The following is a 24290-nucleotide window of genomic DNA, read 5'->3' as shown; positions in this document are numbered from 1 at the left end:
TAAAAGAAGAGTAATCCTCATTATTGTCTGTCTGTCTGTTTGTCTGTCTCCATCTTTACTTTTCTTGTTTACAGGATCCCACCTTTCTAGAGAAGAAAGATCGCTGTGACTATCTGAAGGACAAGCTCGCCCATATTAAAGCGAAAATACAGCAGTTCGATAAGAAAATGGCTAATGACGTGGACTGATGTGCAACCAAAGAGATCCTCACCAGTTCACTGCGATGTCCAGATGTCAGACGTGTGACAGTGAAGGACGCTGAGAGGGGTTTTTGTTTTTGTTTGTTTTTTTTTTGTTGTTGTTTTTTTTTTTTACACAAGATACCCTTCGAAAATTGTATAAATTTAAAGATTTTCAAAACAACATGTGAGGTATGTTTCTCTTTATCTGCTATATAATAAAACACTACAGTCCGTGTGTCCAGTTCCTCAGAGCAATATGATTGGTCAGTTTGGCTTTGAAACAGGAAGTGCGAGTGGGAGCCACACATGGAGAGATGAAGGCATATGAGGCGTACTGAGAGACTCCCCTTCAAAGACGGCAAGTATAAAACCGGCCATGAAGTGAGAGATGTGCATCGAAAATAATGAGATAGTCTGTGACGCCGGCTTTGTGGGGAATGCACTCGACAGAGAGGGCACCAGTGAAGAGACGTGCACAGGCGCAAATACGGAGGAAAGGCACACGTAGGACCCGAGATAGCAAAATATTTTTAAATGACTCTCTGACCTGCCTTTGAAAAGTGCCATGGCGTGTTTATTAATAAGAGAAAATGCCCCGAGCTGGATCAGTCACCCATTTTTGAGTCGTGGCTCTTTGCAGTTGATGCGTGTCCAGCAGAGGGGCACTGCAGCTAACCTCATGTGAGGAACGGGACGGGCAGGTTGTCTCATTGACAGACAGAAAAACTCAAAATTTACAAATGCAGCCTAAAACGTCAGAGTAAAGTACTGACTGAAACTCGGAAGAGCTTTACAAAGAAAAACAAAATTAACAATATGGAACAATCTAGAAACAAGGAGACGTTTGGCAAAATTTTATATTTTTAAATTTGAGTTTTCTTTTAGCCAATACAGTGGTAACCTCTGGTCATGACCGTAATTCGTTCCAAAACTCTGGACGCGACCCGATTTGGTCACGACCTGAATGTAATTTCTCCATAAGATTGTATGTAAATACAATTAATCCGTTCCAGACCGTACGAACTGTATGTAAATATATATTTTTATAAGCACAAAAATAATTATACCATAGAATGCACAGTGTAATAGTAAACTAAATGTAAAAACATTGAATAACACTGAGAAAACCTTAAACAACAGAGAAAACTAACATTGTAAGAGTTGGCGCTAGACCCTTACGAACTGCTCGCTGTAAACACTTTTTTTTTATGAGTTTTAAGTACAGGGAAAAAAAGTTAAATGCCACTTCTCTTGCAAAACTTTTCACACCATCCTCTACTGCCTTTAAATTCCTCACCTTCGCCACTTGAAGAAGGATTTTTTTGCAACAAATCGCCATGAATCTTCCTGTCTTTCCCGCCTATGATCGCCTCGCTTACGCTCTCCCCTACAAGTTGCTTCTTGTTCAGCCGCACTACCAACAGTTTTTCCACCTCTTCCAGCACTCGAGGCCTCTGCTTGGTTAGCATTGTAACTCCTTTTGCAACATCAGCTGCTTTGTTAGGCCCTGTATACACAAATAAATGAAAATGGGAAACAGAGAATGGGAAATCATTGGCGCGTACGGAAACTGGCCACCAGTGTTTTTGTTCACCACCACAGCGTGTGGTTGTGAACAGATGCAAAATTTTGGCAAACTTTTTGATCGTAACCCGATTTGTACGTGTTCGGAAACGTTCCTGACCAGAGGTTCTACTGTAATTAACAGTACGGTAGTGACAAGCACCCTGTCCTTTAATGTAACATGTTCAGAGCTTAGATTTAAATGGAGGAATACTTAAGACAAAATGAGATAAATAAAGACACAAATCAGTAAATGCATTATGAAATGTCACAAGACAAAAGTAGTGTAACCTGCCCTCACTCGGGGTCTTCATAGGAGATGTAATGGTCCACTTCCTAAGGTAGAAGCACATCATAAAGTCGAATAGTTGCTTCAGATATTTTATTTACCGTATATACTCGCAGATAAGTCGGGACTTTTACAGTATAATTTCTGGTATTTTATAATGTTGGTCGTATTAAGTCAAATGCAGAAAACTCACGCTATTGGTCCAAGAGATTATGATATGCTAATGCCCACCTGAGAGAGTAACCACAGAGCACACAGCCTTTTTTTTCTATGTGGGTGCAGCAATGTGCTGTATCAGCGTGTGCGCCTAACCTCTCTCTCTTGTGCCCACATGACCACACGGTAATAATACCCAAACTATTCCAAAGCAACGTTTGCACTGATTTGTGTTTTTTGTACCTCACACCCTCGTACACCTTTATCGTAAGAGCATCCCTTATCTACAATGGAGCGTTCGATCAGAAGAAAATATGAAGCTGGTTTTAAATTAAACGTCGCTGAAGTAGCGAAAGAAATTGGTAACTGTACTGCTGCAACAAAATCCGATGTGTCTGAGAAACTGATTAGAGATTGGAGGAGACAAGAAGATGTAAAAAAAATGTAAGTGTTGCATTTTTGAATGGGCCAATAAGTCGGGGTCTGATTTTATGATCGATTTTTCGGGTTTCAAGACCTGACTTATACGTGAGCATATACGGTATTAGGCCGATGTTTTTATCCAACATGTGAGACGCCATTGGTTACATTTTGTTTTTTATTCTTCATTTGGCACACAGGCGGGTGAAGAGATTAAATCTGCAACTTCGGGTTCTGAATTTCAAAGCCTTAATGGCTACACCACACTGCCGTTTAAAATCTGAGATATTAAAATGTATGCTTCAATTTAAATATTTAAAGTTGATATATTATTTATTATAATAGACAAAAAGTCAAAAATAACCTCACATTTGTAATCAGTGACTTTGAAATAATGATACTCCATGTGCTAATGTTTGAAATTTGTCATTATTCACTTTCTGGGGGTGTCTCTTAGAGGGCTAGGACCACCAGTAAAGACTCATATTCGTGATTGGCAACCTCAAAATATTAAACAACACTCCACAAGACTATTGTACTGGTCCCCATTTTTTTCAAAGTTTTATGTAAAGCACTGCTTCCCAAACTCGATCCTGGGGGACCCCCTGTGGCTGCAGGTTTTTGTTCCAACCAGCTTCACAATCAAAGATAATAAATCGATAACAACTCCTCTCATTTAATTAATTATCTGCTTTTTTTACTCTTCTCTTATTCTGCATTCAGAAAAACACAACAGTGTGGTTTTTTACATTTATAAGACATTTAGAAATATTTGTTTTTTTCTAAAGCTATAAATGCTTAACTCTCTTTTGTTCTTTTCCTATTGTTTTCCCCTTTTCCTGTGTAGTTTGGTCCCTTCATTTAGTGACAATTAACAACCAGCACAGCAGACACCCAGGATGATGAAAACAGCAACGTCTTCAGTGTCAGACCTGCTAATTAGCAAATAATCAATTAAATAACCAGAACGGGAACCAGCTGATAGTGAGGAGTACTGCAGGTGACCATATGACTGGCTATAAAGGTGCTATATAATAAGGCAATATATAAAGGTGCTATATAATGAGGTGCAATCTAATAAGGCGTTCTGTAAAGGTGCTATACAATAAGGTGCTAAATAATAAGATGCTATCAGATAGATAGATAGATAGATAGATAGATAGATAGATAGATAGATAGATAGATAGATAGATAGATAGATAGATAGATGTGAAAGACACTATATAATAGATAGATAGATGTGAAAGACACTATATATTAGATAGATAGATAGATAGATAGATAGATAGATAGATAGATAGATAGATAGATAGATAGATAGATAGATAGATAGATAGATAGATGTGAAAGACACTATATAATAGATAGATAGATGTGAAAGACACTATATATTAGATAGATAGATAGATAGATAGATAGATAGATAGATAGATAGATAGATGTGAAAGACACTATATAATAGATAGATGTGAAAGACACTATATATTAGATAGATAGATAGATAGATAGATAGATAGATAGATAGATAGATAGATAGATAGATAGATAGATAGATAGATAGATAGATAGATAGATAGATGTGAAAGACACTATATAATAGATAGATAGATGTGAAAGACACTATATATTAGATAGATAGATAGATAGATAGATAGATAGATAGATAGATAGATAGATAGATGTGAAAGACACTATATAATAGATAGATAGATGTGAAAGACACTATATATTAGATAGATAGATAGATAGATAGATAGATAGATAGATAGATAGATAGATAGATAGATAGATAGATAGATAGATGTGAAAGACACTATATAATAGATAGATAGATGTGAAAGACACTATTAGATAGATAGATAGATAGATAGATAGATAGATAGATAGATAGATAGATAGATAGATAGATAGATGTGAAAGACACTATATAATAGATAGATAGATGTGAAAGACACTATTAGATAGATAGATAGATAGATAGATAGATAGATAGATAGATAGATAGATGTATGTGAAAGACACTATATAATAGATAGATAGATGTGAAAGACACTATATATTAGATAGATAGATAGATAGATAGATAGATAGATAGATAGATAGATAGATAGATAGATAGATAGATAGATGTGAAAGACACTATATAATAGATAGATAGATGTGAAAGACACGATAGATAGATAGATAGATAGATAGATAGATAGATAGATGTGAAAGACACTATATAATAGATAGATAGATGTGAAAGACACTATATATTAGATAGATAGATAGATAGATAGATGTGAAAGACACTATATAATAGATAGATAGATGTGAAAGACACTATATATTAGATAGATAGATAGATAGATAGATAGATAGATAGATAGATAGATAGATAGATAGATAGATAGATAGATAGATAGATAGATACTTTATTAATCCCAATGGGAAATTCACATACTCCAGCAGCAGCATACTCATACAAAAAAAGCCAGACTATGGACACAGAGGCATGTCGTTTTGGTATAGACAGCGGGGCGGAAGGAGGGGGTGAGAGAAACTATACATGGAGCATTATCTCCCCCCGGAGCACTAGATGGCAGCCCCCCTGGGTTGCAGCAGTTCCTCAGATTCCCACAGGGCTCCATGGGAGTTGGAGTTCAGCACAGCCATATTGGGTTCTGTGGGTGCCACCAGGGGGCGCTGCAGGGACTGCAGAGATCTACTGTGTCGGGCTTCCACCTCACACTAATGGGCCATCAGAAGTTCTCCTGGGTGCTGCATATAAGAAGCCCACTGCCACTGCTCCGAGAGCCACAGTGAGGAGGAAGAGGGATGAAGCTTGCTGGAGGAGGAGTGAAGACAGAAGAGAGAGAAAGAGAGAAGACTGACGACAAAGTGCAGAGAACGTTATTATTGTGCTGTGCTGCTCCATTGTACTGTGTATTGGTGGGAAACAATTGGGAAGAGTTTCCCACAGTCAAAGCCTGTGTTACGCTTATGAATTTCTATCTGTGGTGGGTTTAGGGAGATGGAGTGTCCCCTGCAGGCCACAAAAGTTCCCCCCATAATGTTTGGGGCAAGACATATTTTTTCCATGATTTCCCCCTCTGCTCCACAGTTTAAAATTACACATCCAGCAATTCAGATCTGATTAAAGTGCACATTGCAGACTTTCACTGAAGGGGATTTTCCCACATTTTCATCACACAACACTTTTTCTACACAGCCCCCCATTTCAGGGCACCATATTGTTTGGGCGCAGCGATGGCAGGTCTGTTAGAGTCGTCATTGCATATCCCAGCATGCACTGACTGATTGACGTTTGTGATTTCACAGTCATCACCAGGTGCTGAGGGTCTTCTCTGGTGATGCTCTGCCAAGCCCCTCATACAGCCATCTTCAGCTCCTGCTTGTTTTGGGGGGCTTGTCCCCTTAAGTTTTTTTTTTTCTTCAGCATATGGAAGGCCTGCTCAGTTGGATTGAAATCAGGGGACTGGTTTGGCCATTCAAGAATTTTCCAATTTTTTTTAGCTTCAAAAACTTCCTGCCCTTCTCTTAGATTTATTTCTTACTAGCCGTTCCCCTGCAGCTCAACCCGCGTAGTAGTGAAACAGGACAAACTTTAAAAAGGAATAAACAAAAAGGTATCACTAGCTAAGCGGAGGCAAGGTACGCTCCAAAACACAGAGGTAGAGCGACTCAAACGGAGGCTGTCACGTGAATGAGGATGGCGCGGTCCGGCTCCCCACTCCTGACGTCACTCTTCCCCCTTCTCTCAGACCACTGCCTCTCTCTCGGATTAGTACGAGTATATTGCTTCTGCAAGCAAACTAAGACTCTTAGCACGATGAGAAAAGTCGCAAAATCAACTGGAATGTTCAAGCAAATTCTAGAAAAAAACCCAATCTAAATCTGTTAAGTAGTTCTATCGTTCGCTAGCTAAGCGGAGTTAAGGTTACACCTGAGGCTGGCACGTGAATGAGGAGGGCCCAGCCCGGTCCGGCACCCTACTCCTGATGTCCCGTTCCCCCCTCCCCTGGGCCTGCAGCCCCTCTCTCGGATCCTCGCAATTAAAGCGATACCACAAGCGAACTATGATTCTTAGCGCTGTGGGAGATGGCCGGCTGTTCATCCCGGCCAGCACCCCCAGGCCGCCAGATGGAGCCCTCCCTGTAGCATGGAAGGGCCCCAAAGACCAGCAGGGAATTATGGACAATGGAGTTTTTATTCCCAACCCTGCTGGACACCGTGGGGCCCACCAGAGAACGCTGCAGGGAGGCTCAAGGACGTATACGTGCCCTATAACCCGGAAGCACGTCATGATCATATGACCAGAAGGAACGACGTGTTTCCGGGTTGAAGAGAAGGACTTTTTATCTGACCCGGAAGTGATAAGAAATCACATGGACTGTAGGATTGGAAACACTTCCGGGTCAGGGAATATAAAAGGATTGTGGGAAAGCCCAGACGCGGAGCTGAGCTGGGAGGTAGGGTGGCGAAGTGTCTGGGAGTGGAGGATTGGTTATTGTTGGTGATTAGTGTACTTGTATGTGTAGTGTGGAGTGGAGGGTGCTTTGTACACATAGTTATTATAAAATAAATAATAATTATAATTTTACCCGGTGTTTGGAGTGGTACCTGAGGGTTCAAGGGAGCTCTAGCGCCCCCTACTGCTACACGCGATGAGAGAAGTCGCAAAATCAACTGGAATGTTCAAGTAAATTCTAGAAAAAAACCCGATCTAAATCTGTTAAGTAGTTCTCTCGTGAAAAGCGGACAGAGAGACGGACGTTGGATTTTCTATATATGGAGAGATAATTTGGTTGACACTTGTGGATGAGTGAGGAATTGCAAATTCCAAGCAAAAAAATGTTGGGGTGCCCAATCAGTCGTTCCCCGTGTTCCTCCTCCTCAAAAAAAAAAAGGAGGATCTCCCAGGCACAAAATGACAACTGAATATCCGCAGACGGGCTTCAGTCGGGGTCAGGGTTCAAGTTCACTGAAGTGTTTGTCGTGCTTTGCTCACAGTTGAGTCGTCACCTTCTGCAGGTTCACAATTTATGATGAATCAGACTGGATGGGGCGGAGTCAGGTGTCTTCTGGGGGCGTCTTCTCAGTGTGGGTGGAGGAAAATGAGAGGGCGTGGTTAGCGACTGTGCCCCCCTCCCGCCCCCAAGGTGGTACTACATACCATAGAGAAGCCCTGAGGATGACCCACATGCTTGACGACACCTTTATCCAGGCAGCTGATGTCATCTGAAACACTCTTTTTTTGTTTGTTTGTTTTCCCAGTTGGACCACAGGCTGGTGAAGTTTGTTTTCCCAGTTGGACCACAGGCTGGTGAAGTGACTCCCTCGCGGTCACACAGTGTCAGGACTTGAACCCTCAACCTCAGGGTTTGAAGTCCAAAGCCATAATCACTACGCCACGCTTCCTGCAATTAACATTAGCCCTGGTTACAGAAAAGCACGTCATAACTCAGTACTTCTGACACACCCGATTACCCGATGGCACAATAACCGATGCCCGTTGTCTCACGGATGATCTCGGCCAACGCCATGTCACACACCTCATTCTTATATAATTCTACAGTGTAGGTGTAGATGGACTCTTTATCCTGTGGCTACAAGGGCATACATTGCTTGCCCACTTGGTGCCAGGCATGTTGGTATGTTGGCATAAAGCCCATGTTTTGATAAAGCAATAAATGATATAAAGTTTAATTATTAATTTTTTCCACTGATTAGTTGCACAAACATAAAACTTTATTTTGTTTGATAAGAAACTGGCAGGGCGGCACGGTGGCGCAGTGGGTAGCGCTGCTGCCTCGCAGTTGGGAGACCTGGGGACCTGGGTTTGATTCCCGGGTCCTCCCTGCGTGGAGTTTGCGTGTTCTCCCCGTGTCTGCGTGGGTTTCCTCCGGGCGCTCCGTTTTCCTCCCACAGTCCAAAGACATGCAGGTTAGGTGGATTGGCGATTCTACATTGGCCCTAGTGTGTGCTTGGTGTGTGGGTGTGTTTGTGTGTGTCCTGCGGTGGGTTGGCACCCTGCCCGGGATTGGTTCCTGCCTTGTGCCCTGTGTTGGCTGGGATTGGCTTCAGCAGACCCCCGTGACCCTGTGTTCGGATTCAGAGGGTTGGAAAATGGATGGCTGGAAGAAACTGGCAGCTTAACCTTTTCAAACCCATTTAATCCACTTCAGGGTGTCATGGTGGACCTGTGTCCATTTTAGCAGCAGTGGGTGAGCGGGAAGAATCGGACGTGGACGGGATATCAGTCCTGCGCCGTCACTTGCCCACACACCCACACTTAATGTAGTCTTTGTGAGGGTGGCACCCATCAGCTGCATGTCCTCTCTCACCACATCCATAAACATTCTCTTAGGCCTTCCTCTGTCCCCCTTACCAGGCAGCTCTATCCTTAGCACCCTTCTCCCAATATACCCAGCATCTCTCCTCTGTACATGTCCAAAGCAACGCAATCTCGCCTATCTGACTGTCTCCCAACTTGAGCTAACCCTCTAATGTCCTCATTTCTAATCCTGTCCATCCTTGTCACACCCAATGCAAATCTTAGCATCTTTAACTCTGCCACCTCCAACTCTGTCTCCTGTGCCACCGTCTCCAACCCATATAACATAGCTGGTCTCACTACCAAGCGGCTGAAATGAGTTTCCTCCGCAGGGTGTCTGGGCTCTCCCTTAAAGATAGGGTGAGAAGCTCAATCATCTGGGAAGGGCTCAGAGTAGAGCCGCTACTCCTCCGCATCGAGAGGAGTCAGATGAGGTGGCTCGGGCATCTGATCAGGATGCCTCCTGGACGCATCCCTGGTGAGGTGTTCCGGGCACGTCTAACTGGGAGGAGGCCCCAGGGAAGACCCAGGACACGCTGGAGGGACTATGTCTCTCGACTGGCCTGGGAACGCCTTGGGATTCCCCCGGAAGAGCTAGAAGAAGTGGCCGGGGAGAAGGAAGTCTGGGCATCTCTGCTCAAGCTGCTGCCCCCGTGACCCGACCTCGGATAAGCGGAAGAGGATGGATGGATGGATGTCTCACTACCATCCTGTAGACCTTCCCTTTCACTCTTGTTGATATCCGTCTGTCACAAATCACTCCTGACACTCTTCTCCACCACTCCACCCTGCCTGCACTCTCTTCTTCACCTCTCTTTCACAATCCCCATTACTCTGTACTGTTGAACCCAAGTATTTAAACTCATCCACCGTCACCAACTCTGCTCTCTTCATCCTCACCATTCCACTGACCTCCCTCTCATTCACACACATGTATTCTCTTCTTGGTGGTCCTACTGACCTTCATTCCTCTCCAGGGTCTCCACTACCTGCTCCCTACTCTCACTACAGATCAAGAGTACTCAAGGAAAAGGCCACAGAGGTCCAGAGAGGACACACTCCCAACCCCTCTCTCTCTTAAGATCTGCAGTAATTGGACGTATGAACCACACAAGTAACAGAAACGGTCTGAGTGATGAACACAATTTCTAGGCATGATAACAACTGAAGTCAATCGCAGTGAATGCCGTCTGTAACTAAAACATACAAATAACTGTCGTTAAATCTTGTAATATGCTTAGGCTAATTATAACAAATATCACAAAAACTAGACATGCTAGAGGAAAACTAAACACAGACTAAAAATCAGGAGAAAGCCCACCTATAATGATCTCCGATGCCAATGACCAGATGACCTGTGGAATCTGAGATACTGGATCACTGATTTCCAAGAGCTATCTGATTAGTGGAAGCTCAGTTAAGAAGTGAGGTGATGATTAGTGAGCAGCAGGATGGTTTCATGCCAGGAAAGAGCACCACAGATGGGATGTTTGCTCTGAGGGTGTTGATGGGGAAGTTTAGAGAAGGCCAGAAGGAGTTGCATTGCGTGTTTGTGGACCTGGAGAAAGCAAATGACAGGGTGACTGAGAGGAGCTGTGATATTGTATGAGGAAGTCGGGAGTGGCAGAGAAGTATGTAAGAGTTGTAAAGGATATGTACGAGGGAAGTGTGACCGTGGTGAGGTCTGTGGTAGGAGTGACGGAGGTGGGATTACATCAGGGATCAGCTCTGAGCCCTTTCTTACTTGCAATGGTGATGGACAGGCTGACAGATGAGATTAGACAGGAGTCCCTGTGGACTGTGATGTTTGCTGATGACATTGTGATCTGTAACGAAAGTAGGGAGCAGGTTGAGGAGACCCTGGAGAGGTGGAGATATGAGAGGAGAGGAATGAAGGTCAGTATGACCACCAAGACAGAATACATGTGTGTGAATGAGAGGGAGGTCAGTGGAATGGTGAGGATGGAGGGAGTAGAGTTGGCGAAGGTGGATGAGTTTAAATACTTGGGATTAACAGTACAGAGTAACAGGGATTGTGGAAGAGAAGTGAAGAAGAGAGTGCAGGCAGGGTGGTGTGGGTGGAGAAGAGTGTCAGGAGTGATTTGTGACAGACGAGTATCAGTAAGAGTGAAAGGGATGGTCCTAGGATGGTAGTGAGACCAGCGATGTTATATGGGCTGGAGACGGTGGCACTGACCAGAAAGCAGGAGACAGAGCTGGAGGTGGCAGAGTTAAAGATGCTAAGATTTGCATGGGTGTGACAAGGATGGACAGGATTAGACATGAGGACATTAGAGGGTCAGCTCAGGTTGGATGGTTAGGGAGACAAAGTCAGAGAGGCGAGATTGCGTTGGTTTGGACATGTGCAGAGGAGAGATGCTGGCGATATTGGGAGAAGGGTGCTAAGGATAGAGCTGACAGGCAAGGGGAAAAGAGGAAGGCCTAAGAGAAGGTTTATGGATGTGGTGAGAGAAGACATGCAGGTGATGGGTGTGACAGAACAAGATGGAGAGGACAGAAAGATATGGAAGAAGATGATCCGCTGTGACGACCACTAACAGGAGCAGCTGAAAGGAGGAGGAGGAGCAGAAGAAGAAGAAGAAGAGCTACCTGATTGATTTTGGATTTAGTAAACTTACATTGGTGGTGTGGTGGTAGAGCTGCTGCTTTGCAGTAAGGAGATTTTGGGTTCATTTCCTGGGTCCTGATATAAATGTAAAGAATTATTATTAGTATTAATGAATGATAATAATCCAAGTAAATGTGGTATGTTTATTTGTTTTTTTGCTTATTAATCTGTGAAGGCACCTTGAGTTCCATGTAAAAGGATGATAAGGTGCTACAGCGGGTATAGAAAAGAATCCCCCCTTCAAAATATTTCCATTTTTTTTTTGCTTTATAGCCTTAAATGTAAACACACAAACTAATATTTTTTCCCGCTTTACTTACTCAATGCCATCTCTAACATCCAAGTGAAAAATATCACCGCTACAGTTCAGAAGAATTTAACAAAATAAAAAACAAGAAATCCTGAGATTAATAATGGACACCGCCCCCCCCCCAAACTCAATCAGGTGTAAGTGCCCACCATTTCCATTACTGGCTTCCTTCCACCTGTGATCAATTGTAATCCGTGTGATTAGTGAAGCTGTTCCTGGTCCATTCATTCCCTTGCCTGGTAGTGCAACTGACAGCAAACAACTGACTGTGGGTGACAAGCCACTTTCAAAAGATCTCAGGGACAGAGTTGTGGACAGACATAAGGCAGGAGGTGAATACAAAAACATCTCAAAGGCTTTATCAATCCCAAGGATCCCAGTAACGTCCACCATAAAGTAGTGTTTGGTACTCCTAGGACCCTCCAAACTGGATGGAAGAGCAAGGAGGAAACTGGTAGGAGAGGCTACCAAGAGGCCAATGGACACTTTGAAGGAGTTACAGGATTTGATTGCAAAGAGTGGTCATTAATGGTGTGCAGGTGACAACAATTTCACAAGCGCTCCACAATTGTGGCTTGTGCAGGAGGGTCGCAAAGGCGATATACAAACAAAATGTATTATTATTATTAAGGAAGACACCACTTCTCAAGAAAGGCCACATTAAGGCTCGTTTTGAGCTTTCCCAGAATGCACCTTGAAGATTCTGATGCCAAGTGGAAAAAGGTCTTATGGTCCGATGAGACCAAAATCAAACTATTTGGCCTCAACACCAAACGGTACACCAATGCAGCTCACCATCTACAACACACCATACCTACAGTAAAGCATGGAGGGGGCAGCATCCTGTTGTGGGGGGCCTGGGGCTCTCGTTAGGGTAGAAAGGAAAAATGGATGGGGCAAAATACCATCAACTTCTTGAGGAAAACCTGCTACCCTCTGCCAGAAAGTTGAAGATGAGCAGAATGTTCACCTTTCAACACGAAAATGACCCGAAGCACACAGCAACATTGACCACCCAGTGGCTGAAGGATAAAAAAGTGAATGTCCTGGTGTGGCCCGGTCAGAGCCCAGAGCTAAATCACACTGAAAATCTGTGGAAAGATCTGAAGATAGCAGACCACCAACACTCACCATCCAATGTGACTGAACTTGAACAGTTAAACTGTAAAGAAGAGTGGGGGGCAAATATCTAGATGTGCAAAGCTGATAGAGAAGTAGCTCAACAGACTCAAGGCTGTCATTAAAGCAAAAGGGGGGTCAACAAAATGACATGGGGGGGGGGGTGATCCTTTATTAATCTCAGTAGGTCTTGTTTTTGATTTTTTTATCATTTTTCTGAACTGTAGCTGTGATATCTTTCACTTGGATGTTAGAGGTGGCATTGAGTAAGTAAAGCTGGGAAGAAATATTAGTTTGTGTGTTTACATTTAAGGGTGTAAAGCAAAAAAAAATGGGAATATTTCAAAGGGGGGGGGATTCTTTTCTCTGTGGTGGGCTGGCACCCTGCCCGGGGTTTGTTTCCTGCCTTGTGCCCTGTGTTGGTTGGGATTGGCTCCAGCAGACCCCCCGTGACTCTTTGTTAGGATATACCGGGTTGGATAATGAATGGATGGATGGATTCTTTTCTATACCCACTATATACAAATAAAGTTATTATTATTGTCTGCCATAATCATCAACATTAAAACAAAAAGAAGGCTCAAAATAGTTGACTTTATGCAGGAGCGGACTGAGTCTCAAAGCCATCCTTCAGCGAGTGAGGTGAGAGGTCGACCCCCTCGGCCCGTTATTTATTGTAATGGAGTACGCGGCTCGCTACTTGCTATGAGCCTATGATACGAACTCAATCTAAACTGACGCCAAACTCAATCTGTACACCGCTGTTAAGACACAACTTAAAACTTAACGACATGCTTAGAAATAAAATGTAATGAAAAATAAAAATGTAGTAACAGGGCTTACACGTTATTAGAGTACGTGTCACATGTCAATGTCATGTCCGAGTGCCAGCACCCTAGTAGCTCACGCAGTTCACAGCTTTTAGCAGCCACATCATCAGCATTGCTGTTCCTGTCCAGTTTAGCTCGGATACTTTTCTCCACCGACATCAACATGAACGCCTCAAGCAAAGTAAGTGATTACAGATATGAAACAATTATTTTCAACTCGATAATCAAACTGCTCATTTACAATGGAATAAATGATAACCGAGGTTAGAATGAAAACCTCACATGATTGAAATGTTCCATTAACTTAACGATAAACTAGAAATGATCCGGGCGGCACGGTGGCGCAGTGGGTAGCGCTGCTGCCTCGCAGTTGGGAGTTCTGGGGACCTGGGTTCGCTTCCCGTGTCCGCCCTGCGTGGAGTTTGCATGTTCTCCCCGTGTCTGCGTGGGTTTCCTCCCACAGTCCAAAGACATGCAGGTTTGGTGCTTTGATGATCCTAAATTGTCCCTAAGACTGTGTGCTGTGTGTGTCCTGCGGTGGGTTGGCTCCCTGCCCAGGATTGGTTCCCTGCCTTGTGCCCTGTGTTGGCTGGGATTGGCTCCAGCAGACCCCCGTGACCCTGTGTTCGGATTCAGCGGGTTGGAAAATGGATGGATGGATGGATAGAAATGTTCCGTCCTAATATGAAAAATTCCTATCCTGCGTTTTATAACTTTATTTCATCATACTAATAATCGCAGCTGAAAACTACTAGTTATCGCTCACGCCGACGACCAGAGAACAATAAAATGCGTAATACATAATCTAAACTAATTATTAGTTATTTAAATACTAGATATGAGATCAAATAAATTGCAATAATGTATATGCTAACCGAAATGTAGCGGTATTGAAACAGAAATCGGCAAAAGGCAGTTTTGACCAAATTTTTCGCTACGACGTTGTGTACTGACAACTAAAACAACTTGATGACGTAATACGGTATATTATATAGGACTGTATAAATCGCAGTACCGGACAGATAATGTTTAGTAGTTTAGAAAATTAATTTTAATGACAAACCAGTACTTAAAATGTATTTCATGAAACGGCCGGCCCATGACCAGACCAGAGTCCGCGGCCCACCGGGCATTGACCAAATGCCCTAATGGCTAGTCCGCCCCACACTTTATGTGTAATGAAAATAAAAAAAATACTGTATGAAGCTTTAACATTTTGAAATAAGTTAGAAAACAAATTATTTTTTTCACCATATTCTATCCATCCATCCATCCATTTTCCAACCCGCTAAATCCGAACACAGGGTCACGGGGGTCTGCTGGAGCCAATCTCAGGGCACAAGGCAGGAACCAATCCCGGGCAGGGTGCCAACCCACCGCAGGACACACACCAAGCACACACTAGAGACAATTTAGAACCACCAATCCACCTAACCTGCATGTCTTTGGACTGTGGGAGGAAACCCACGCAGACACGGGGAGAACACGCAAACTCCACACAGGGGAGGACCCGGGAAGCGAACCCGGGTCTCCTAACTGCGAGGCAGCAGCGCTACCCACTGCGCCACCCACCGTATTCTAATTTGTTTGTTTGTTTTTTTTTAGGTGCACCTGTAAACAGGTGGGCGCAGAGTGGAGGCTCTGAGGCTAAGGATCTGCGCTGCTGTCCAGAAGGCTGCCGGTTCGAATACCCGTTACTGCCGTTTGCTACCGCTGAGCAAGACCGTTAACGGGCACTGCACAATAACTGACCCTGTGCTCCGACCCCACAGGGACACGCGAAACGAACACATGTCTAACAGCAGAAATTGTATAAGGCGAAACGAAGAATTGAAAATTGTATATAAAACCCTCTGCGGTGGGTTGGCACCCTGCCCGGGATTGGTTCCTGCCTTGTGCCCTGTGTTGGCTGGGATTGGCTCCAGCAGACCCCCGTGACCCTGTGTTCGGATTCAGCGGGTTGGACAATGGATGGATGGATATAAAACCCTGCAACAAGCTCTTCGAGAAAAAAATCATCTCTGTAAAGTGAATAAAAACTTGATAATCTCTACTACCGATCGCTCTTTTTTTTCCTTCTCTCTCCATAATTTGGATAAGGCTGAGGTTAAAGGCAGATCGCTAACTCCACAGGAGCCCCCCTCTCCACCCCACCCCGTCCACTGCTAAGCCTCCATCTGTTCCGCTCCGCCGACCAGAAGCGCGCCTGCAAGATTGACTCTACTGGCCGATGATGACTTTTGTCGCTCCAGTGCAAAGGAAAGCTCGAGGCGACAATCCTTAACGGCCTGAAAGAAAGAAAAAGAAAGAAAGAAAGAAAGAGAGTCTCTCCGATGAACTTCAGTCGTCGCTGCAGGTTTGAAAAGGAGCCTCGGTGAGTCATTAACCCCGGGGAGGGAGCGTTACGTCGTTTCCCGTTATCGCGCCTTGTCCTATCAGAGAGTGGAAGAGAGCAACAGGTAGAAGGGAGCAGGCGGCCAGGGAGTAGGAAATCGGGTTACGAGTCACGAGAAGGGAGAAAAGGGCATAAAAAGCAGAAATCCGCAGTTTAGACACGTGGCTGTACCTTTGATTTCGGTGGGGGTAAACTTCTGAGACTCTTTTTCTGGAGGGGTCTGACCGATTACATGACTTGAAGCCAGTCCGCCGACGCTCGTTCTTCTTCAGTGCGCAGGTAAGCTCCGCGATCACTCGCTTGTTATTCAGCTTTGTCCCTGCGGGCTTTTAAATATCAGGCAGACAAGGGGACTCGAGAGAATGCTGGCCCCTTCTGCATTCTGGGGGGGCGGAGGGCGTCGTTGACAGAAGTTTTGCGTGTTCTGTTTTTTATCAGTAAATGGGCTCGTTTAGAAGCAGTTGTTATAATGAGGACCCCGCACGTCATGGATATTTGAGAGCTTTCTGTGTTAATCTGATAAGAATAGAGGGGGGAAAAAACATCCGACAAGTCCTTTCACCCGCTTTGTCATAAAATGTCCTTGAAGCTTTTCTTTACTGTTCCTCCTGCTTCGTTTACCGACCCCTCCCCGCTTGTTCTGCCCTACCTGGGTGTTTCGGTAACGGTTATTAAATTTAATGACACAGCAAAAAAAATAAAAACGTAACACAGTGGTGGTAAACACATTCTCGGGTGTTAAGAAGCCTTTGCTGTTGTGTTTATTGGACTCGGACTGCAGGATCGGGCCATTGAGAACTCCACGGGTGTTCGTGTTGGGTCTTGCGATGCAATGTCGACCCGTCCAGGGTGGGTCCTCCCTCACACCGATGCTGCCTGGAGAGGTTTTTGGTCCCAAGTGAATTTGCTGATGGGTATCGTTTTCTGATGTACGCTTTTAGGGCTCGCCATTTATCCGTTTTCTCTTGGACTTTGAAGCGTTCAGTGTAATTAATGAAGGTGACGCCAAGAAATATTCCAGGGGCGATTTTTCTGACGGGTGGCGCAGTGGGTAGGCCTCGCAGTTAGGAGACCCGGGTGCTCTTCCCTGCCTGGAGTTTGCATGTTCTCCCCGTGTCTGCGTGGGTTTCCTCCCACAGTCCAAAGACATGCAGGTTAGGTGTACTGGCGATTCTACATTATCCCTAGTGGGCGTGTGTGTGTGTGCACCCTGCGTGGCACCCTGCCCGGGGTTTGTTTCCTGCCTTGTGCCCTGTGTTGGCTGGGATTGGCTCCAGCACACCCCCATGACCCTGTAGTTAGGATATAGCCGGTTGGATAATAGATGGATGGATGGATTTTTCTGACTAAAAAAATGGACGGGCACTGTCTGTCTATCTATAGTGCCTTTCATGTCTGTCTGTGTCTCAAATTGTGCTTTTATGCTTGTCTATCATGTTGTGCCTTTTATGGCAGTTTGGCTGTCTCACTATTATATAGAAACGCCTTTAATGTCTGCTATATAGATGTGCCTTTTATGTAGATGGATATATAGACAAATAATCAGAAAAGGCATTACTGTTTAAGACAGACAGACATTTAAGGCACTATATAATTGACCGACCAATAGAGAGAAAATTAAAGGCACTATAAGATAGACAGACGAAACGAAGAATTGAAAATTGTATATAAAACCCTGCAGTAAGCTCTTTGAGAATAATTTGTCTCCATAAAGTGAATAAAAACTTGATAATCTCTACTACCGATCGCTGTTTTTGTTCCCTCTCTCTCCATAATTTGGATAAGGCTGAGGTTAAAGGGAGATCGCTAACTCCACAGGAGTCCAGGAGTCCAAGGCACTTTTGTTTATTTCTCTGCCTATCTGTCTTTCTATAAAATTGACAGACATAAAAAAGGTGCTATATGACACGCAGATATTTATGTCTGTCTATCCGTCGTGCCTTTTACAGTGGGTACGGAAAGTATTCAGACCCCCTTCAATTTTTCACTCTTTGTCATATTGCAGCCATTTGCTAAAATCATTTAAATTAATTTTTTCCCTCATTAATGTACACACAGCACCCCATATTGACAGACAAAAAAAAGAATTTTTGAAATTGTTGCAGATTTATTAAAAAAGAAAAACTGAAACATCACATGGTCCTAAGTATTCAGACCCTTTGCTCAGTATTTAGTAGAAGCCCCCTTTTGAGCTAATACAGCCATGAGTCTTCTTGGGTGAGATGCAACAAGTTTTTCACACCTGGATTTGGGGATCCTCTGCCATTCCTCCTTGCAGATCCTCTCCAGTTCTGTCAGGTTGGATGGTAAATGTTGGTGGACAGCCATTTTTAGGTCTCTCCAGAGATGCTTAATTGGGTTTAAGTCAGGGCTCTGGCTGGGCCATTCAAGAACAGTCACAGAGTTGTTGTGAAGCCACTCCTTCGTTATTTTAGCTGTGTGCTTAGGGTCATTGTCATACCGCTTAGAATTAAGGCCAAAAAGTTCTATCTTGGTCTCATCAGACCAGAGAATCTTATTTCTCACCATCTCAGAGTCCTTCAGGTGTCTTTTAGCAAACTCCATGCGGGAGTTGGCCTTAATTTTAAGCGGTATGTGTGGAGACAACCAGGCACTGCTCATCACTTGTCCAATACAGTCCCCACAGTGAAGCATGGCGGTGGCAGCATCATGCTGTGGGGGTGTTTTTCAGCTGCAGGGACAGGACGACTGGTTGCAATCGAGGGAAAGATGAATGCGGCCAAGTACAGGGATATCCTGGACAAAAACCTTCTCCAGAGTGCTAAGGACCTCAGACTGGGCCGAAGGTTTACCTTCCAACAAGACAATGACCCTAAGCACACAGCTAAAATAACGAAGGAGTGGTTTCACAACAACTCTGTGACTGTTCTTGAATGGCCCAGCCAGAGCCCTGACTTAAACCCAATTGAGCATCTCTGGAGAGACCTAAAAATGGCTGTCCACCAACGTTTACCATCCAACCTGACAGAACTGGAGAGGATCTGCAAGGAGGAATGGCAGAGGATCCCCAAATCCAGGTGTGAAAAACTTGTTGCATCTTTCCCAAGAAGACTCCTGGCTGTATTAACTCAAAAGGGGGCTTCTACTAAATACTGAGCAAAGGGTCTGAATACTTAGGACCATGTGATATTTCAGTTTTTCTTTTTTAATAAATCTGCAACAATTTCAAAAATTCTTTTTTTGTCTGTCAATATGGGGTGCTGTGTGTACATAAATGAGGGAAAAAATTAATTTAAATGATTTTAGCAAATGGCTGCAATATGACAAAGAGTGAAAAATTGAAGGGGGTCTGAATACTTTCCGTACCCACTGTATGTCTGTTTATCTGTCATTTTGTGCCTTTTGTCCTCCCAGGTGGCGCAGTGGTAGAGCTGCAGCTTTACAGTAAGGAGATTGTGGGTTCACTTCCCGGGTCCTCCCTATGTGGAGAGCGCTTTGAGTAGTGAGAAAAGTGCTATATAAATGTAAAGAATTATTATTATTATTACTCTGTTTGTCTATCATATAGCGCCCGTCTGTTTAAATAAAAGGCTTTTCTATATAACACACATAAAAAAAGTCTGTCTGAAGAAAAGACTTTACTATTTAATAGACAGACATAAAAATGGTGGTATATGATAGACACAAAGATATATGGATGTGCTTTTTATGTCTATCTGTCTGTGTAAATATGGACTTTCTATATGGACAAACATAAATGGTACAATTTGACAAACAGATGTTAAAGTCACTATGTGAAACACAGATATCTAGAAGAACCTTTTATGTCTGTCTGTCATGTAGCATTTTTTTTTTGTCACTTTCTGTCATAGAGTGCCTTTCATGTCTATCTCTCAATATAAAAGGCTTTTCTATAAAATAGATAGACAGTAATAGGCACCTATATATTTATAATTTATACAGTGGAACCTCGGTTTGCGAGTGACTTGGTTTACAAGTGTTTTGCAAGACGAGCAAAAATTTTTAATAAATTTTGACTTGATAAACGAGCGAGGTCTTGCAGTACGAGTAGTATGTATACACTTTGTCTGCTGAGCGTCATGTGATCACAACTGAGCTGACGGTTCTCTCTCTCTCTCTCTCGCTGCGGGATTGTGGGTAATCGTCTCCTATTCTCTGTCTGAGTTGGCATGCCTCACTCATATAGTCATCATCTGTACGAGCGTATAGTGTTTACTGCAGCATTGTGACTGTGTGTGTGTGTGTGTGTGCTGTGACGTGCGAGTCCCCGTCTTGCACCCTAAAACACAAAGCTGAGTCTCAGTACTTTAGCAACACCAGCTTTATTCAGCTTGAAACAGCAACAGCGCGGTTATTTATTGTAGCGGGATCTGCCGCTCTCCTATACACAGACACAGCAGTAAGGCAGGGCCCTGCGCATTTATAATGTTCCTTGTTCCTTGTATCACCCATCGACGGTAGGCGCTTATAGCATGTCCGCGATCTTTTCGGATTCGCTTTTACGGCAAACTGCTACAGCGCTGGGAGACTGCGATTGCTTTGGGACGCTCTTCCGCGTGTCGTCCCGTTGGGTGCAATCCCACAAGAGTTTAGAAACTCGCTCACACCAGCCATGATTCTTTTCAAAGGTAAAGTGCAGGTTAACTTGTTTTATGTATTTTGACTTTATATTTTGTATTAATCATTTTTCTATGAATAGTTTTGGGATGTGGAACAAATCATCTGAGTTTCCATTATTTTTTATGGGGAAATTCACTTTGATATACGAGTGCTTTGGACTATGAGCACATTTCCGGAACGAATTATGCTCGCAAACTGAGGTTCCACTATATATATATATATATAATATTCATGGCATTCGTAGTCTGTGTCACAATCTGATTGTATGGGTGGTTACCTACCAGGTAACGCTTGTGGTTGGCCAGCAAGTCAGCTAACATCCGCCATGGTGCCCTCAGTTGTGAGAAGCAGATCACATAGAATGGTTGAAAATAGTTTACTGTCAAATAATGCAAAGAGTACGTGACACGTGTTTTGCCCTCATTCTGGGCTCATCAGGTGTACACACTCATTGCACTCCCTTACGGGAATCGAACCTTGGACGTCAGCGCCAGAGGCGATGCCCCTAACATTGCACCACGGCGTGTGGTTCGTTTATTTGACAGCATGTAGATCGGGATAATTACATTCACGGCATTCGTAGTCTGTGTCACAATCTGATTGTATGGGTGGTTACCTACCAGGTAACGCTTATGGTTGGCCAGCAATCTGCTAACATCCGCCACGGTGCCCTCAGTTTGTGAGGAGCAGATCATAGAATGGTTGAAATAGTTTTACTGTCAAACAATGCAAAGAGTACGCGACACGTGTTTCGCCCTAAGGTTCGATTCCCGAGAGGGGGTGCAGTGAGTGTGTACGCCTGATGAGCCCAAAATTGTTAGCCGACACAAATAGAGTTTTGTGTTTTTTTTTTGTTTTTTTTTTTGTTTCCTCCTCTTTGCTCGATCAGCTGCTGCCAGGATGTGTGACCTGCATCTCGTGCGGCGCTTCGAACATTTAAAAGCCTGTACAGCAGCTGTCCTACTATTTTTGTCTTTTATTTCCGGCCCTGGGCCTGGTTAAATTTCTTGGCACAAAGTCTCGTCTCATGGGATGTGAGTTCTAGATATTTTTTTGGTATATAATTTAAAAACGGAATAAGAAACTGAAAATCTAATAACATCACATTAAAGTTTGTTAAATTCTGAAAAGAATGATACCAAACATATATAATATAGGTTTTAAAATAAGCCCGATTTAAAGCCTGACAAAAAAGTGACATAAAATCATTACACTTTTAGGCTTGGGATATATATAGAGTGTAGATGTACACACTGCGGTGGGCTGGCGCCCTGCCCGCGGTTTGTTTCCTGCCTTGTGCCCTGTGTTGGCTGGGATTGGCTCCAGCAGACCCCTGTGACCCTGTAGTTAGGATATAGCGGGTTGGATAATGGATGGATGGATGGACATAATGTTAGGTAGGAACCAATGATTGGGAGAGCTTGTGTTGCAGGCTCATGGTTGGGGTGCATTTATGGGTATGCATGTCCTTATTTCAGATGGCGCATATTTGGCTTTCTAGATCAGGGGTTGCCAAGTCCGGTCCTGGAGGACCACCGTGGCTGCAGGTTTTCATTCTGACCCTTTTATTTATTGAGTGCCCAGTTTGTGCTGATAATTAACTTCTTGTGAATTCATTTTAATTCAGTGGCCACAGTGGTCCTCCGGGACTGGAGTTGGTGACCCCTGTTCTAGAGGTAGGATTGGCTTTTGTTTAAGCTCCGTTTATTTTTATTTTTATCCATCCATCCAACCTGCTATATCCTAACTACAGGGCCACAGGGGTTTGCTGGAGCTCCGTTTATTTTTGTTTAAAAATTATTTTTATTATTATAACATTGAAGCGATTCATTGTATGTATGATTTCTCCTCTTTTTTTATAAAAAGGTGAATAGAAACATCCCAGAAAATTGTGCAAGAGCCTCTTTTTATGTTACAATTAGCTGTCCCCTGCAGCTCTACCAACATAATAATGAAATGGACAAACTTTAAAAATCAATATAAAAAAAAAAAATTTAACTCTAGCCAAGCGGAAGGGTAGGTGCGCTATAACGTCAAATGTTGGCACTGTTTCTGATCGTGTTCAGCTCTGACGGGAGAGCGTCCCCCGTGTGGGGAGAAAAGCAGGTGGCCGTGATATCTCTGACAATCGGCAGCTGCCCTCTAAGACACACAGAGCTCTGATGTCTCTCTCATAAACGTCAAACGTTACTCCTTAACAATCTGTAGATGATAATGTCTGCTGAACAAACCAGCATCTCTAGCTAAGTGGAGGCAACACATGGCGAGAGGCTGGCGCATGACTTAGTGAGGAGGGCCACACTCCCCTTCCCTCGACCCGCAGCCTCTCTTGGATTCGCATGAATAAATCGGTACGGCAACTAAACTCCGATTCTTAGCATCATGAGAGAAGTTGCAGAATCAACCAGAATGTCCAAGCAAACTATAGAAAAATACTGTGAAGTAGTTCTCTCGTGAAAAGCAGACAGACAGACATTGGATTTTGTATACTGTGTGTGTATATCTATCTATCTATCTATCTATCTATCTATCTATCTATCTATCTATCTATCTATCTATCTATCTATCTATCTATCTATCTATCTATCTATCTATCTATCTATCTATCTATCTATCTATCTATCTATCTATCTATCTATCTATCTATCTATCTATCTATCTATCTATCTATCTATCTATCTATCTATCTATCTATCTATCTATCTATCTATCTATCTATCTATCTATCTATCTATCTATCTATCTATCTATCTATCTATCTATCTATCTATCTATCTATCTATCTATCTATCTATCTATCTATCTATCTATCTATCTATCTATCTATCTATCTATCTATCTATCTATCTATCTATCTATCTATCTATCTATCTATCTATCTATCTATCTATCTATCTATCTATCTATCTATCTATCTATCTATCTATCTATCTATCTATCTATCTATCTATCTATCTATCTATCTATCTATCTATCTATCTATCTATCTATCTATCTATCTATCTATCTATCTATCTATCTATCTATCTATCTATCTATCTATCTATCTATCTATCTATCTATCTATCTATCTATCTATCTATCTATCTATCTATCTATCTATCTATCTATCTATGTATATGAAAAGAGGCCCTAGGCTATTTCACTTATGAGGCCCTTTCACCTTCCATTTTTAACTTTGTAAATTACATGAGAGATATAATAAAATTTTGCTAACAATTTCAATGTAGGCTCCTCTTGATCTTGAGGCCCTAGGCTGAAGCCTAGTTAGCCTATTGGAAAATCCGGCCCTGTATATATATATATAATATAAAATGGTTGAAATAGTTTACTGTCAAATAAATGCAAAGAGTACACGACACGTGTTTCGCCCTCATTCTGGGCTCATCAGGCGTACAAACTCCACTGCACTGCTGGCCAACCACAAGCGTTACCTGGTAGGTAACCACCTATAC

The 24290-nt window shown here is 43.1% G+C and overlaps 1 protein-coding gene across 1 annotated transcript in view; it reads left to right on the top strand.

Annotated features, from left to right (window-relative positions):
- The window catches only part of LOC114662872 (uncharacterized), a 139165-nt gene that overhangs the window by 34212 nt on the left and 80663 nt on the right, over nucleotides 1–24290 (top strand). The window contains exon 6 of the mRNA XM_051935431.1: nucleotides 75–187. Coding sequence (XP_051791391.1) covers nucleotides 75–187 — 113 coding nt within the window. The remainder of the gene's footprint in view (nucleotides 1–74; nucleotides 188–24290) is intronic.

Source organism: Erpetoichthys calabaricus, chromosome 12 (assembly GCF_900747795.2).
Source record: "Erpetoichthys calabaricus chromosome 12, fErpCal1.3, whole genome shotgun sequence".
Lineage (NCBI taxonomy): Eukaryota > Metazoa > Chordata > Cladistia > Polypteriformes > Polypteridae > Erpetoichthys > Erpetoichthys calabaricus.
The sequence above is the reverse complement of the archived record's forward strand: the minus strand, read 5'-3'. Positions and strand labels throughout refer to the sequence as shown.